Genomic DNA, 17,630 nt, shown 5'->3' with positions numbered 1-17,630 from the left:
AATGGTCTTTTTGTGGGGAGGGATGTCGAGACAGGGTTTCTCTGTGTAGCCCTGGCTGTCCTGGAACTTGCTCTGTAGACCAGGCTGGCCTCGAACTCAGAGATGTGCCGTCTCTGCCTTCCAAGTGCTGGGAGTAAAGGTATACGCCACCACCACCAGGCTCTGAAAATATTTTTAAAAGAGTATCTGAACTGAAAATGTACAGACTTTTTCTCATTTCTACAAACAACAGTCTAACAGCCATGTGCACAGCACTGACAATATACACTTAGTCACGGGCATCCATTCTGCATCCATCCATCCACCCACCCACCCACCCATCTATTCACCCATCCATCCACACACATCCACCCATCCATCCATCTACCCATCCACCCACCCATCCATCTCTCCACCTACCCATCTATTCACCCACCCATCCACCCATCCATCCGTTCACCCATCCACCCACCATCCATCTATCTACCCACCCACCCACCCACCCATCCATCCGTTCACCCATCCACCCACCCATCCACCTATCCGTTCACCCATCCACCCATCCATCACCCATTTACCGAGCTTTCCCCATTTCCGGCCCTGCTGACGTCTGTGTCAGTCAGGACAGGCTGTGGCAGGCGCTTCACATGTATCAAGGTGTTTTATTCTCACAACTCCCTTGAAGTTCAGGTTGTTTTGACCCATTTAGAGGGAGGAAGGGGAGGCCTAGAGGGTGAATGATGAATTTTGTCTGGATTGATCTGGGTTAAATTTTGACAGAACATTTAGGCATGGACAGACAGGAGTCATCCACTGTGTCCTAATATTCCTCAGTCCAAAACTCAGCTCTCTGTGGCCCACTGTGGGGCCAGTTAAGGATGTCTGCAAGGCCCCACAGCCCCATTCCCTACCCTTGTGCCAAGGCCTCTCTGCTTAGTAGATGTGCATGACAGGGCCACTGGGTCCATGTAAAGCGCCAAGTGTAGCCACCTTTTTCTTTCCCAGGATCTCATCTCCAGGTCTTGGTTGCCTGTCAGCCTGAGGCACAAGCATGGTGTGGGATAGAGGTCTTAACTAAGCCCCCAAAAAGCAGAATACTGGGAGCAAGAGAAACTCTGGCTACATAAGAGCCAGATGCTGGCGATGTTTGCTACTGCAGCATAACCCAGCCTGTCTTGACTAATACAGACTTCAGCAGGGACAGAAGGAAAGAAAACTCAGAAGATGGATAGATGGATGGATGGATAGATGGATGGATGGATAGATGGATGGATGGATGGGTGGGTGGATGGATGGATGGGTAGATGGATCACTGGATGGATAGATGGCTGGCTGGCTGGTTGGATGGATGGATGGACGGACGGACGGACGGACGGATGGGCCGACACAGGGGTGAACAAACACAGGGATGGGCTCACACATTTTTCTCTGAGCTGGAAACAGATGAAACCATGTCTGAACACACTTGTAGGAACCAGGCTGTGGGAAAGCTGGGCTCTGACCTTTATTTCCTATTGTTACAGTTTGCCTAGTCAATGGAGGGGAATCCAATTAGGAGACAGAGACATCAGATGAACGGAAGCTCGAGAGAGATGAGGAAGGTAGAGACAGGAAGCAAGGAGGAAGGGAGGCAACAGAGTCGAGGCTAAGGTGGAGGAGGTAATGGTGGGGATGGAGAAAGGGAAATGACTGCGGAAAACTTAAGAGGCCTGGGCTTACGGGGACTGGAGAGGAATTTCTGGGGAGAAGGGGGGCAGAGGTTAGAAAACCTGCCAAAAGTTTAGGCAGGATGGGACCTGCACCCCTAGTTGTAGCCCCTCGATTCCTTGCTGGTAGAAGAACTGGGCCTGGAGACGGGGGTAAGGCTGGGTGCCGGGACGCTGCTGGAAGTGAGGCCTCTACTCAACTCTGAGCCCAGGCTCTGAGTCTGCATGCCACCCCCTATGCTGTCGCGGCCTCGGCTGGTCTCTAGGTAGCCAGTGGACCCCAGGTAGCTGCTGGAGCTGGTGGGTTTGAAGCTCCCACGGACCCCGAAAGAGCTCCGGCTGGACGCCAGTGCTCCACTGGCGCTGGCAGAAGCCAAGGTCACGGGGCCTGCAACGGAGGCAGAGTCACCAAAGGTGACATGGCTTATGGAGCCAGTGCCACGGCCTCGGCTCTTGTGGCTCAGGATGGATTCAGGGACTGTGCTGGTCTTCCTAGGGATCCCCAGGGTGGGGGTTGACAGGGAGATCTGAGTGCTGGAGAAAGCCAAGCTCGGGCTGCTGTCCGCCTTCCTTGGGGTCTCTTCCAGGTCCTGGAGTGCCACCTGGGGATGGGAAACATTAGGGTCCCAGTGGGCAGTACAAATCCTTTCCCTCCCTACCCCCTCCCCCACCGCGGGGCCCCACTCTCACCGACTTCATGACTTGGCTCAGCAGTTCCTCCTTGCTCATAGGGTAATCGTCTCTGACTACGATACCTGAGGAGTCCTCCCTCAGGTGGGAGAAAGGTACAGAGTTTGGTTTCACAGCTCCGCCTCATACAGGGATCCCAGCTTCTCCCATGTCTGCCCCTCTCCTCGGAGCACCAGCACCCCATCTTCCCATTCTGCTCCCACTTCACCCTCCATGCCCCCAGAGGGTTGCACCCCCAAGCCACATCCACACTCTCCATCCCGCCCCTTTTGTCCGCTCCATGGAGTCAGGCCCTTGCCTCCTCCGCCCAAGCCTCACATGGTGTCAGGTGGCTGGAGCGGGGTAGTCTTCTTTGGGGGGTCCTCTTGGCTCTGGCCCAATGCCAGAAGTGCAACTTCAGCCAAAGGGGTATGGTTCTGAGAATGTGGGGGTCTGCGGTTAGTGCAGGCTAGCCAAGGTCAGCGCCGACCCCAAAGTCCCGGCCTACCCACCTGGTGCTCGAGGAAGGCCTGCACTATGAGGAGCTCCACCAGGCGCTTCTCGATGGTGCTCAGGAAGAGGCTCAAGTCCCTGTCCCGCATGTAGGTCTTGACCCCGAGGAGATCCTTGATGGCACTGCTGTCACAGCGCGCATTGTCGAAGAGAATCTGGATGTCTGGGATCAGAGAGGGACATCGGGGCACCCGTGCTCTCCGCATTCGGCACATAGCTACAGCCTCTCAGGAGAGGCAAGGTGCTAAAGACTGAATGGGTCTGCGCAGCCCAGACTGTAGCGCACCGTCCGCCTGAAGGGTTCGATAGGGCCAAGTGAGATCTGACTGACAAGGTGAGGCCTTGGTGGCACACCCTGGCTAGAAACAAACCTCATTTCCAGCAACCCAATAATGCCAAAGCTCAGATCCCACCTAGAACACACGCATCCCGGAAGTCACGCTAGTATGGCCACTCACCCAAGGCCCCTTGCGAGCAGTTGTGCTGAGCCTGGGTAACAGGCTGTTGTTAAGGACAGAAATAGTACAACTGAGTCCCGCCTCCTCATACAGGTGAGCCTCTTGCTCCTGCTGCCTCCTTAGAAGCTTCGAGACATCTCACTTCACCTAGTCTCCAGATTGGAAGTAGGAACTGCCTAGGCTTGAAGCTATGCAGTATTTGGATTTATTTGATGGACAGCCCAAAGGATAACACTCATGCCGAGAAATGGAATATTCAAAAACCAAGATCAAGACAGCAGTAAACATCCTACAATGTGTTACCACATTGCCATACTAGGATAGTTGTGACACACTCCAAGATATTGAGAAATGAAAAATAAACAAAAATAGTGCCAGAACTAAGGGACTGTCACCCATTGGTGTAGAAATGAAAAGCCAACAGTAAACCATCAGGGTTTCCGGTGAGACGGCGTGTAGACTTGTCATGCGTCAGCGAGGAGGACTACAGCCTGAGCCACGGCAGGTCCTCCTGTCACCCGGCCACAGCCTCTTTGTCCATCTCCATCTTCACCCTCCGCCATCACCCTATCTGACCCAAGTGAATCCTGCAGACGAGACAGGCTGCCCACTTCCACAGACTCGGGAGGAAAGTGCATGCCTAGGTCTGGAGCGGGTGACACTGGGACCCAAGGGCAATGTGGCCAGTCTCCTGAAACTTGCACAGGATCCCTGAAAACAAGCAGGGGCAGAGCCAGATATGGGCAGTTCCCCATAGGGAGGTGACAGGAAAAACCATTCCGGCCCCACATGGCCCCATACATGTGACCTCATCTGTGACGGGCCCAGACTCTCTTGTGGGAAGCCAGCTGTTCCGGCTGGTCTGGGGTGTCAACTTGACACAGGTAGAGTCATCAGAGAGGAAGGAGCCTTGGTTGAAGACATGCCTCCATGAGATCCGGCTCTAAGAGATTTTCTCAATGGGGGAAAGGGCCAGCCAGCTGTGGGTGGTGCCGTCCCTGGGCATAAGAAAGCAGGCTGCACAGTTTTCAAAAAGCGCAGCTATTGATTAATGCAATGTAGTGTCAGTTAGATGGACATTCTTGAGGTCTTTTATCTGTTGTAGCTTTGTCTTTCTTTTTCTTTCATTACATCAGGTGTATTGCCCTGTAAACTGTTGGTAGTGGTACCAGGAATAATAAAAAATTAAGGAATTTTTAACTTAAAAAAATAAAAAGAAAGCAGGCTGAGCAAGCCAGGGAAAGCGAGCCAGTAAGCAGCTCCCCTCCATGGCCTCTGCCTCAGCTCCTGCCTCCAGGTTCCTGCCGTTTTAGCTGCTGCCCTTTAGTTCCTGGCTTCCTTTGGAGATGAATGGCAACGTGGTAGTGTAAGCTGAGTAAACCGTTCCCTCCCCAACTTGCTTTTGGTCACGTTGTTTTGCCACAGCAATGGAAACCCCAACTAAGCCAAACAAAGTTCTAGTGAAAAACAGGAGAATACTTCTGCAACCTCAAGTTGGTAAAGACATCGTGTACCACAGAGGCACTAATCACAAGAGTTGAGTACATCGTGTCAAGTGGAAGGTACATTTCAGTTCACACAAAGTGGGAGAGTACACAACCATACAAAAAAGTACCCCAAGCCTCAGAACAGGAAAAACAATCTAACTCAGTGCTAAAACACAGTAGGCTGGAGAGAAGGTCCCGCAGTTAAGAGTGCTCGTTGTGGGCTGGAGAAATGGCTCAGAGGTTAGGAGCACTGACTGCTCTCCCAGAGGTCCTGATCAATTCCCAGCAGCAATAGTAAATAAATACATCTTTTACAAAAAAAACCGCGTGTTGTTCTTGCAGAGGCCCCAGGTTCAAATCCCAGCACCCACATGGTGACTCACAAACACCTGTAAGTACAGTTCCAGGGGATCCAACACCATCTTCTGATGTTTTGAAGCACCAAACATGCATGTGCCGTACATACAAACATATATACATACAGGCAAAACATTCTCATATAAAAATATAAATCTAATTTTTAAAATGTTTAACTATTTAAGTAAATAAATTATGTACTGTCAAGGTGGCTTAGTGGGGCAAGCCCTGCATGTAAAGCCTGACAACTCGAGTTTGATCCCAAGATCTCATATGGGGGAAGAAGAGAACCAGCTACTGCAAGCTGTATCTGACCGCCTCATCTGTGCTGTGGCGCACACATGTGCACATATACACACAATGCATGCATACATACACACCAAATTTTAATATTAAAATGCATGAAGCAAACAGAATATCACGGAGATAACAATAGGGTGACAATATCACTGAACGCTGACAACATGGCAGCCACACTGAGTGAGTACTGCAGATACAGTAGGAAGTGAGGCTGAGACACGAGGGGAGCGGGCACATTTATCTCTACCACACACATATGTGTACTTGAAGGCATAAAAGAAGAAACTGCCATCGGAGCCCACATCTTTAATCCCAGCACCCAGGAGGTAGAGGCTGGTGGATTTTTCTCTGAGTCCAAGGCCAGCTTGGTCTACAGAGCAAGTTCCAGGACAGCCAGAGTTACATAACAGAAAGACCCTATCTCAAATTAATTAATTAATTTTTAATTAATTAATTAAGTATTCTGGCCAACAGTCACACACCTGGATACCCAAACAGACAGACGGATGGATGGTGCACCCCAGATGGGCTGACAAAGGGTATTGGATAGACAGAGAAGCCAACACAGACCTGGCCATGGACTGCCTCCTGATGGCCAGCTCCCCACACCGAAGGGAGAGGCTGGGGCTGAGAGAGGGAGCACTTACCAATCTTGAGCTTTTCCAGCTGAGCTCGGAGAGCCTGGAAGCGCATTTCCAGCTGCTCGGACTCAGAGGACATCTTGTCCACGTTCTGCTGCAAGGCTCTGCACTGCTGCTCTTGCTGCAGGTTCCGGTTACCCTGACTGGCCTTCTCGCTGACTAGGGCTTCCTGCATCTGCAGGGACAGGGGCTGGAGCTGGGAGGGAGAGAGGGAGGGGAGGGAGGGAGGGACGGAGGGAGGGAGGGGAAGGGGGGGACGGGTCTTGCTCACCTCTTTCATCTCTTCCTGAAGATGGTGCAGCTCAGAGTTCTGCTCATTGATGAAGTTAAACTCAGCAAAGTTGCGTTCCTCCACTGGGGGAGGGCAGGGGGGCCCAGAGGGATGGAATTAGAAACGGAAGGTCACTAAAGGCTGAAAGATGACAGCAACAATGGCAGAAAAACAGACAGAGAACAGCAACAGGTACAAACAACACAGAGGGGCAGAAACTTTCAGTCACAGCAAAAGAGACAGTGGTCGCCCCAGAGGGACACCAAAACACTGAGGGAAATGGGGTACAGTGAAAGGAGATTTGGGGAAGCTCCAGGAAGCAATCAGCAGCAGGAAGAGGGGGAGGGGAGAAACTGACAGAAAGGGTTGAAGGAAAGATAAGGAGAGAGGAAGGCCAAGAGAGAAGGAAATGTACGGAAGAAAGAAGAGATGCAGACCCAAAGGAGGGACCCCTGAGGGAGAAACACTGAGGAGGGGCACCAAGCAAGACAATGAAAACTGCCAACGGAGTAAAGCACCTGGGGCAAGGCAAGGTGCAGGTCGTGCCAGGCAGCGCCCTCCACCTGGTCCACCCTGCCCACTCACACTCCAGGTATTTCTCCACCAACAGGTCAGGGTCGCTCTCGCCGGTCAGCTGGGCCAGTTTGTTCAGAGCGTCCTCATAACGCAGTACCAGCTTCTCTTGGGAGGTCTTTCGGAGGCCTTCTGCCACCTCCAGCGCTGTGGGCAACCCAGAGAAACTGAGGGCTCCAGGGTCCTGGACAAGCCCGCCTTTCCCAACGGGCTCCGCCCACACACCGGCTCCGCCCACTCACCGGCTTCTCCCTCGCCTTTGCCCAACCTTCTCCCAAGGGGCTTCGCCCACCGTGAGGGCCAGGGGAGGCATTAGAGCTGCAGTGGCCCTGGATTAGGTGCAAGCACCGGCCTCACCTCGCTGCTCCTGCTTCTGCACCATGTCAGGATCCGGCTGCCGGTCGTGGTTCTTGAGCTTGAGGAATCGGTGCAGCTGCTCCAGATGCGATATCTGTCTCAGCAAGATCTGCGCCTCCGTCTCATTCTGAGCCAGCTCCTTCTCTGCGCGCTCCCGCAGCAAGCCCATCTTGGTTTTGGCCTCTTCCCTGGGGGAGGAGGGCCATATCAGTCAAAACAGAAGAGTGAGGCTGAGGTCACCCTGGGCCCTGGGGAAGGGCAGTGCCAGCTTGCTTTACGAGGATGCTCTCAAAAGGCAGAGAATGTTCTAGGCTGGAAGAGCTGGGCAGGGATGGGGCTAGATACGATAAACGTGGTGGATGCACAGGGGACACAGAGGCCAGGAGTGGTGAGACCCGTTACTCAGAGGGCTAAAGGCTGTGGTCAGGAGATTATTCCCAGACTCAGAAAAAACAGCCTGGGTGACACTGAAATTTGAATGGTCTGTGGCTAGAAATGGATACGTCTGGGGCAGTCAAGTCTTCTCTACACTCTAGCACACCCCATTAAGGCAGGATGACTCTTGGTGATGCCCCTGCCCTGCTTGGCTGCACACCTGGGCCTGAGGCTTTGATGTCATCAGTGGCAAAGGACCCCTGCTCTGGGCCATTCTAGTTCTGACCTCACCTCTTCCAGGCTTGGGGGGCTCCTGCTAGAGTCACTCCTGGGGTCTAGTTTGGGCCATTCTTCCCCATACATAGCATCCCCTGACAATAGCAAGTCCCAGCCCCAAGAACCTCTTGGTTGGTCAAACTACACCTTCCCAGAACAGAAGTCAGCCTGTCCCCACACCTCAGTTGACTGTCCACTGTAGGTGACTAGATTAACTGACCGCTACATCATCACAGTTAGCTAGTCACCACATCACCACAGTTACCTAGTCACCACATCATCACAGTCACCCAGTCACCACATCATCACAGTTACCTAGTCACCACATCATCACAGTCACCCAGTCACCACATCACCACAGTCACCCAGTCACCACATCATCACAGTCACCCAGTCACCACATCATCACAGTCACCCAGTCACCACATCATCACAGTCACCCAGTCACCACATCATCACAGTTACCTAGCCAATCAGTTTTCCTCCCTCTGTGTTATCACTGAGAAAGCAAGATGTGAACAAGACACCAAGGACAGGAGGACACCTAGACTGGAGGCCAGAGGGCAGAAGCCAGACAAGTGTGGAGAAATAGATTTGGGTGGCCAGGGTGAGGGGTGGAGGATGACATAGGTAAGGAAATCACAGAATCTTGGCCAGGCAGATGGCTCCGCAGGGAAAGGCGCTTGTCACTCAGCCTGACAGCCTGAATTCACATCCCACAGTGTGGAAGGAGAATTGTGACCTCTGCAGTGTGTCCTGACCTCCACGTCCACCGTTTGAGCGTGCACGCATGTATGCATGCACACACACACACACAATAAATAAACGGTAAGAAAATACTCAAAAAGAGAAAGAAACCGCCAAGCTGTTAGCAAAGGCGATAGATAGCTAATGTACATGCCCTGGACAAGAACGGACGCAAGCTTCTCGTTCCACCTATGTGCAGTGTTCAGGACCCCAGAGACAAAGAGGAAGTGTGAGGTCTGCTGGGGCATTGAAAAAGAAAAGCGCTTCTGCCCCAGGGTCTGGATAGAGCAATGGCTGCACAACACGGTGAATGCTTCTGGGCTGTACACTTCCGTTGGTGCTTGGTATGGGGTCTCATGCAACTCGTACTGGCCTCATGCTGGCACTTGATTTGTAGCGAAGGCTGGCACTGAAGTCCTACGTCCCTCTCCTGAGTGCTGGAATGGCCAGCAGGTGCCACCACATCAGGCGCCATGGCGGTTAACTTTCAAATGGTGACCATTATAAGCATTAGAAAAACTAAGAAGAGGGAGAGGGAGAGAGGAAGGCCTTAGGGAGGGACGTGAGGATGCTCCAGGGTCAAAGGTCCTGAGAGAGGAAGCAGGCACTGAACAAAGAAGAGAACAGGTGTGCAGCAAGAACCGGGCAGAGGGGAGAAAATATGCAGAAGGGCCAAGAGCCAGGCAGAAAGGAAAGCCAGCGAGCGCCTGAGCAGCTTCCACATTAGCAATCCCGCCCAGCACATCTGTGCCTGGAGGCTGGCTGGCTGCTCCCACAGCCACCGCTCCTGAGAAACCCAGCTGTTCTCCACAGCCTGATGTCTCGTGGGTTCCCAGCCGTAAGTGCTGGTGCTGTCACAGATGGGAGCTCTCCACTTACACGCACCCAAGGCGCCAGGGCTGGCAGAAGAGTTGGGGATACCTTTTGGGTCGTGCTGGTCTCTGTGAGTCTCAGGCCTGCCTGGCCCCAACCTCTGCTGCCACGGCTACCCAAGTGCCCCGCCCCCGGAGGGCGGTGCTTACCTGGCTGTGTAAGCAAAAGTAGAGGACGTGCTGAGCGCTCCAACCTTCTCCCGGAGCAGGTGGATCTCCTACAGGGATACAGAGAGCTGGTTTCCTCCAGCCTTCCCAAGAAGGGGCAGTCCCACGCCTACCGCTGCAGAGCCTCCTGTGAGCCCCTGATCAAAAACCGGATGTTTTTGTTGTTTCTGTTTTTTGTTGAGGGTGGTGGTGGTTATGTTTTGGAAATGGTTTTCACTGTGTATCTCTGGTTGTCCTCAACCTATGTAGACCACCAGACTGATTTTGGAATCAGGAAAGGGGTCTTTTTTAAAAAAAGATTTATTTATTAAGTATACAGTGTTGTCTGCTTGTAGGCCAGAAGAGGGCATCAGGTTACATTATAGATGGTTGTGACCCACCATGTGGTTGCTGGGAATTAACTCAGGACCTTTGGAAGATCAGGCAGTGCTCTTAAACACTGAGCCATCTCTCCAGCCCCAGGAAAGGGGACTTAATGAGGTCCCAAATGAGAGAAAAATCAGGACGACAGGTGGGACACTTAACGCGAGCTCACTTGGGAACTGCTCACCCAGGAACAAAGCGGCAGCCCCAACTTGCCCTGGAAACCTGCTTAGATGTCATTACTATGCCAGGATTTGGTGTGGTATATCCACCAAGGGTCTTGGGGAGGGAGCTTGGTCCTTGGGTAGCCATCCTAGGAAGTATGGGGTTACAGGCGTGTGCCACCTCGCCCAGGACAAAATTTTTTAAAGATTTTTTTAAAAAAACTATGCTCTGCCTGCATGTACACCCGCAGGCCAGAAGAGGGCATCAGATCACATTGTAGATGGTTGTGAGCCACCATGTGGTCGCTGGGAATTTAATTTAAGACCTCTGGCAGAGCAGTAAGTGCTCTTAACCACTAAACCATCCCTCCAGCCCCACAAAAATTTTTTTAAGAGAAAGAAAATGGGAACTTGTTGAAGAAATAACAAAAGAAAAGGAGAGGCGAGGCGAGAACAGGAAAGAGCACACAGGAAGGGGGAGGGGTTAGGGGGAGGGGCTAGGGTGCCGGTTGGGGAGAATAGTGAAGATGCCCCCAGATGATGGGGGTCCGTGCCAGTCTGGTGACTGCGGACATGCACCTCGAAGTCGCTATGCTGACCCTAGCAAGAATGGGACACTGGCCAGGGCAGTGGAAGTTATTCAGGCACTGAGGACATCAGTGCGGAGCTCCAGCACAGTGCTTGTCACCCAGGGAGACTCTGTCCCAGAGCACCTCCTTCTGGGCTGTGGCACCTGAATACCAAATCTCAAGCCCAGCTTCTTTAGCGTGCCCTGCTTCCCACAGAGTACCAAGCAGAAAAGATGGTCGGCTCAGGGGACCTCCTCCATAAAACACAGCTGGCCCAGACACGACCCCACACCAGCAAGGTCATGGAGCGCGTGAGTGCGTGGGGGCGGGGGCTAGGGAACAGGTATGATGGCTCACATCCTGTAATCCCAGCACTAGGAAGGCTGAGGCAGGAGGATTGCCAAGAGCTCAAGTCCAGACTGGGCTATATAGTAAGGCTCTCAAGGAACACATACATACATACATACATACATACATACATACATACATACACACACACACACATGTACGTATATCCTAGCGAAGAATGTGTGTACAGTTTTCTGTGTGTGTGTTTTCACATCTTTTATGTAAGTTTAAAATCATTTTGATATAAAAAGTTTTATAAAAGGGGGCTGGAGGGAGGGGAGGGGGAGGGGAGGCTAGCTCTTCCAAGGGCTTTGGAGGTGCTCCAGGATCTCTGAGGGGTGTGAACGGCTTGGAGGGCCTATGGGTTGCCCCGATGTCAGAATCCAAAGTGCAGCTGCTGTCCGTGCGTGGGGGTGAGGTAAAGGGGGATGTGCCCTTCCTCCTCGCCCTCACCTTCTTCAGCTTGTGGTCCATGTTCAGGTAGCGGCTCCTCTCGATGCGCAGCACGTCCAGCTCCTCCCGCAGGGCGGCGTTCCTCACCAGCTGGATGTCGAAGTGACAGGTGACCTGGGGCGGGGGTGGCGGGCGCAGGGCGTTAGAGCACTGTTTCCGGTCAGAGGTGGGGAACCACCCTGTTACCTCCAGGGAAACCTGAAACCTACCTACCCCGGGATCCTTCCTTCTCCTTCTACGGGGACCCTCAAGCCCACAGTGCCTGCCCTCCCCGCGCCCCTCCGTCTGAGCCTGAGGCCACACACCCTGTCCAGCTGGTCTTCGAGGATCTTGATCCGTCTCTGGATCTTCATCTTCTGGTCCAGGATGACACCTGGAGCCGAGCATTCCTTACCCCGGGTGAGCATTTGGTTCTCCCACTCCTGGATCTGGGGGGAATGCAGCACCCATCATATGCCTGGCAGAGATGTGTTAAGGACATCTGCTGTCCCTGCAGCCCCCCCACATCCTTTCGGCAGCACCCAACTCAGCCAGATGCCCCCTGCAACCACTGGACCCATGGCTGGGTAACCACAGGGCCTGTGGCCCAGGATGAGCCAGCTCTACCCCTTTCCTGGTAGTCCTTTTGTTAGTTAGTTAATTAGTTAGCTAGTTAGTTAGGTAGTTAGTTAGTTAGTTAGTTTGCTGAGTTTGGACTTTGCTTCTCGAGATGGGGTCTCATTGTCCAGCCCTGGCTGTTCTGGAACTCGCTATGAAAACTAGGCTTGGCCTTGAGCTCGGAGATCCACCTGCTTCCCCTCTCCTGGTGTTTTTGAAGACATGCATGAGATGGAAGAGCTGCTATCATGGTCCCCAGAAAGATGGGGATGCTGGGAGGTTACGTAGAGTGACCCCGCTGACCCCGCCCCAGCCAGCTTCCCACATGACCTTGTTTCTGCAGTCTTGCTGTGTCTGGAGTTACTCCACAGAGTAGACTGAGTGGACCACTGGACACCAGTCTGTTCTGCTATAGGCTAGATAGTGTCCCCAGAAACTCCTGTCAAATACCCTGAGCCCCAGTACTTCAGAATGTGACCTAGAGACAGGTTAGGAATAAAGTGAGCTCCAGGACAGCCAGAGCTACACAGTGAGACCCTGTCCCCAAAACCAAACAGCAAACTCAAATGGCCAGCAAAAACACCAGACGCCAGGGAGGCAGGAGACTGGCTCCTGCTGAGCGCTTGGGGAAACAACCCAGCCTGTGCCTTGTTCTTGGACAGTGGTCTCAGGAGCTGAGAATCAGCTCAAGTGTACCACTCTGTGAAGAAACCTTTCCAGCAGCTTTGGCAAAACCACACATGCGTCAAGATGCCAACTCCAGACTCACCCATTGGCATGTGACATGTGTGAGGCACATGGGCATAGGTCATACCCACATGGCCCATCAGGTGCCCCTAGGTGGCTTGAGGGTTTACCACAATGTGGTAGTATTGGCCTTTCAGTGAGGTGACATTCTCCTGTGCCAGTTTTCAAATCAAATCAAAATCAAAATTGAGGGAAAGTGAGCAAAATATACAGGGGGAAATCTCTTCACTATTTTTAAAACTTCAAGTGAATCCATGACCACTTCAATTAAACTTTCTGTCACAACAGGCAGGCAGTGGTAGCACAACCTTTATTTAATTCCAGGACCTGGAAAGCAGAGGCAAGCGGATCTCTGTGAATTCGAGGCCAGCCTGGTCTACAGAGTAAGTTCCAGAACAGCTAAGGTTATACACAGAGAAACCCTGTCTCAGAAAAACAAACAAACTAAAAGAAGGAGGAGGAGGAGGAGGAGGAGGAGGAGGAGGAGGAGGAGGAGGAGGAGAAGAAGAAAGGAAAGAAAGAAATTAAGAGCTCCAAGACAAACAAAGTTTAGGGCCCACTAGTTCAAAATATGCTTTCCAGGACCCAGCAGAGTAGCCCATACCTTTAAACCCAACACCCACAAAACAGTCAGGCAGATAGCTGTGAGTTCAAGGCTAGCCTGGTCTACATAGTGAGTTACAAGACAACACAATAAGACCTTGTTTCAAAAAAAAAAAAAAAGCATTCTTTCCCAGTGGTTAAAAGTATTCATTATGCAGCCAAAATGTAGCTCGAGTTGGGGGGATATTTTATTTTGTATAGCACATTGCGGGGGTGGGGGGTGGGGGGAGGGGTAATTTGCTTGCAGCCCAGACTGGCCTTGAATTTAAAGCAACCTTCCTGCCTCAGTTTCCTGAGTGCTGACTTTACAGGAGTACGCACCATCGCTAGCTCTCGGTGCAGGTTCTAGGCGGGAGAACCCACCTGCTTGTCCAGGGCCTGGGTCTGCTCTTGCAGCGCCTCCACTTCGCCCTGCACCTGGGCCCTGCACTTGAGTAGCCGATCCATGTCCTCCAAACGCTTGGCGTCTCCCAGTCGCTTGACCTGGCTCTGCGCCACGCCGATCTGCATCTGGAGCTTGTCTCGTAACTCCTCCAGCTGCCGAATTTCCTCGCTGCCGGTCAGGGAGGAGCAAAAGGGGTCACAGCAGCAAGCTGGCGGCACTCAACAATCAGCTCACGCTGGGCCCCCCCCCTCACTGAGCCCTGACTGTCCCCCGACCCTGCGCTTCTCTCGCAACCCACCCCTCTTCTGAAACTTCCCCATGCTCCGCCCCCCGTCCATTTTCCCTTCCCCTGCACCTCCTCCTGTCCCTGCCTCCCTTACGGTCCCTTTTTATCACTACTCCCCTGTCCCTGCTCCTCCCCCACCCTGCACTTCCCTTCCTCTGTCCCCGTCTCCCAAGGCTCAGAAGTCCCACTTCGTTCCTCTCCCCCAGCTCACAGCTGCTTTTTGATGCGCTGATGAACCTCCTTGCTGTACGCCCGCCGTTCCCCCTCCATCACCTTGCACTGTCGTTGCAGGCGGTGGAGCTCCCAATCCCCTGTGGGCAAGACCAAGCAGAGGACTCAAAGGGATCAGGCCTGTCAGGCCACCCCCGAGGGTCCCTTTAGGGTCTCTCAAACTGCAACTGGACCCGCAGCCCCAGCCCTGGCATCCTTGAGGACCTCATCTCAGTCCCTGTATCTCCTAGTAGCCAAACTGACCCATTCCGGTCCCAAGGCATTCTGGCTTGAGGGCTGTTTCCGAGAGGCCTCCTGGTCTCTAGCACCTGGAGCTAGAGACAGTGGCACCCTCCTAACCCTCCAGGGACTGCAGTGGCCTCTGCTTCCTCCCGCCCTTTCTCTCCTTTGTCCTCGGGGCTCAGGCTCCATCCCTTCTCACTTTATCCAGTCTCCTGATCACTCCTTACAAAGTCCCCAAGGGCTTCCTACATGTAAAAGGAACCCTTCCCTCTTCTTTGACGCCTCAGCCCGGCATCCGAAGCCCCAAGGAACCTTGCCCTGTCCATGCCTTCCATCTCCCCATCAGCTCCCCCCACCCCACCCCAGCGCCAACTGAGAACTGACCAAAACCAGTGTCCACTTCCTACCCTAGCCATAAACTGCATATGCGGCTCTCGCGCCCGAGTTTTTTGTTGTTTTTGTTTTGTTTTGTTTTGTTTTGTCTTAATTTTTTCCCCTGAGACAAGGTTTTTACTATGGTTGTCATGAAACTCAAATTGCCTCTGCCTCCCCAGCTCTGGGATGAAAGGTGTGCATCAACACGCGGGTCCTTTCTCTTTTTCTGTTTCAAATTACATTGTATATACTCCCTCCCTGAGCCGTCTCACAAGTCCTCCTCTGGGTATTTTCTGGATGTCCTGGGCGCCACTCAAACTTCTTCCCAAGTCCGAGTGTTTCCAGCCACCCCACTGCCAGGCCTGGCGCCGCCACTCGCCAGGAGCGCCCCTTCTACTCTGGTTCAAATCTGCCCCCAGGAGAGGGCGCTCCCGGGAAGCTTCCCCAGGCCAGGCTCTGAACTTGGAAAAGCTGAGGACAGAAAAGGAATTTCAGAGGAGAGGGGGCGGAATCACGAATTACCCGGTCCCTCCAAGAAGACATCGCTTCCTTCTTCGGAGCGGGCGCTCCTGGTCGACAGACCCAAACGCATCCTGGCCACAGAGGCGGCGCTCCTGCAGGGGACAGCAGCCTCAGAGCCCGCAAGCCAGCGCACAGGGCCAGCAACAGCAAGCAACCTCTCTGAGCCTCGGCTTTTCTGGGGCTACACCGGGACGTCGCTCACCCCAAATACACACAGGCTGGGTCCTGCGGCTTGACTCTGACTCGGTCCCTGGGTCACCTCTCCGCACCTCTGAGCCCGGCCGGCTCGGGGTTGGGACCAGGTCTCGGCTCTACCTGCTTATGCGCCTGACCTGTCCTTGCAGCTCCACACTCACTGTTGGGGTCTGGTTACTGGGGAGATAAGGGGCCAATGAGACCCGAGGACAGCGGCAAGGGGCGGGCTGAGGAGGAGAGCAGGAGAGACCAGTGGAAGACTCGGTGAACTCGAGTGTTGCGGGGTGGGGGGCAGAGAAGACCCTAGAGAACAGCGTTTCTCAACTGTGGGTCGCAACACCGTTGGGGGAGGGGAGGTCGACCGTCATCGAAGACCATCGGAGAACACAGATATTTACCTTACGATCCATAACTGTAGCAAAGTTACAGTTATTTTTGAAGTAACAAGGATAATAATTTTATGGCGGGGGTGGGGGGGGGGGCTCACCACAACATGAGGAACTGTATTAAAGGGGTCGCAGCATAAGGAAGGTTGAGAAGCACTGCCCTAAGGAGTCTACGGGGAGCTGAGCCTAGGAGAGAGCGCGGAGGGGGAAGAGCCAGGCAGAGATCCAGGGCGGTATTGTAAAAAGGGAGGGGAGGAACTGCAGAACTGCAGATCTAAGAGGAGCCGAAGATGGTTGACAGCAAGGAGGAGGGGTTTGGATGCTGTAAGGGGCGGGACTGCAGCACAGGGGAGGAGTCAAGTGTCCTGTAAAGGGCGGGAACTAGGAGGGAGCAGCCAGAGGCTTTTAGTAAGAAGAGGGGGGAGCTTAGGTACTGTAAAAGGCGGGGCTTGGGGGCGGGCGCACTGGGGCGCTGGGGCCGACTTGGACACCTTGGCGGGACCCCCAGCTGAGATGGCGAGGGTGGATGCGTGGCGCTCGGCACTATGGGCAGCGTGTATCCCGGGAAGCGGAAGCTGAAGGCGCCTGAAGGGAACGGTTTAGAAGAGTAGACTTCGGGGCTAGGCGGGGGCTGGTTCCTTGGGGAATTCATGGTTTGGAGGAAGGCTCACTACTATCTCAGGTCCTACACGGGCTCACTACGCATGCGCGACCAACCGTTGGCCCGAGAGTAGGGCAGAGCCGGAAGTGAGAGTGGGCGGAGCCTCCCGCGGCCCCGGCCAGCCAAGCTCTTCACCCCACGTGGTCCTCTTGTGAGCGGGCTGAGGACGCCGCTGCCTGCAGGCTGGGTGTGCCCGACGCCTGCGGTTTCCTGTGGGAGGAAGTGGCTGCTATGCTGAGCTCCTCCGAGGCCTGGGCAGGGGAGGTCCCGCTACCATCCTTGGTCTCCAGATACTTCCACTTCTGTGTGATACTTTTGTTGCGATTCCCTAAACCCTTCCCGGAGGCACCCTAAGTATTTCAACCCAGCTGTTTCAACTCTAAAGTGTTAAAGCTGTTCCCGACGACAGGGCATCCTCACCCCGTTAGCATCTTCCTTACTCCTGGTTCCAACACTCCTCCCAGGCCTGGGTTGCAGCCTCCTGGCCCTGCAATCCCAGATGAGCACAAGACTCCATCCTAAAACGCCAGTTTTGTCCACGGTGACCCCAACTCTTCAGAGTTGGACACGCCCTCTCCAACCAAGTCTCTGTCGCCCCGCCTCCAGCCACTCTCATTTAGGATTCCAAACTTAGGCTTTGGGCCTCAGTGGACCCAAGTCTTTTTGCTCTTCCTCCAATTACTAGAGGCTCTGAACTAGAGGTTCCTTGTCTCCACTCGGGGCCATAAGTCCTGCTGTAAATTGCACAAAACGGCCATGCACTGCCCTAGACCT

The 17,630-nt window shown here is 53.6% G+C and overlaps 1 protein-coding gene across 4 annotated transcripts; it reads right to left on the bottom strand.

Annotated features, from left to right (window-relative positions):
• Positions 1-1,461: 1,461 nt before the first annotated feature.
• ODAD1 (outer dynein arm docking complex subunit 1) lies at positions 1,462-17,322 on the bottom strand. 4 transcript variants are annotated; one of them, XM_084773307.1, is made up of 16 exons: positions 16,687-17,321; positions 15,817-15,986; positions 15,615-15,706; positions 14,476-14,575; positions 13,957-14,146; positions 11,952-12,074; positions 11,647-11,760; positions 9,732-9,799; positions 7,312-7,499; positions 6,967-7,101; positions 6,382-6,464; positions 6,117-6,285; positions 2,867-3,030; positions 2,694-2,791; positions 2,376-2,454; positions 1,462-2,287 (listed from the first exon to the last, which is right to left on the bottom strand). In XM_084773307.1, exons 3-16 carry the CDS (start codon positions 15,682-15,684, stop codon positions 1,784-1,786), a joined length of 2,085 nt encoding a protein of 694 aa, XP_084629433.1. In that variant the 5' UTR covers positions 15,685-15,706; positions 15,817-15,986; positions 16,687-17,321; the 3' UTR covers positions 1,462-1,783. The 4 variants fall into 4 exon arrangements, with proteins under 4 accessions (XP_084629433.1, XP_084629435.1, XP_084629434.1 ...); XM_084773309.1 differs by lacking the exon at positions 16,687-17,321 and adding an exon at positions 16,297-16,587; XM_084773310.1 differs by having other exon boundaries at positions 2,036-2,287; positions 2,376-2,440; positions 16,687-17,322.
• Positions 17,323-17,630: the final 308 nt, after the last annotated feature.

This window comes from Acomys minous (assembly GCF_964271855.1).
Source record: "Acomys minous genome assembly, chromosome: 2".
In the NCBI taxonomy this organism is placed as follows: domain Eukaryota; kingdom Metazoa; phylum Chordata; class Mammalia; order Rodentia; family Muridae; genus Acomys; species Acomys minous.
This window is presented reverse-complemented; position numbering and strand designations above follow the sequence as displayed.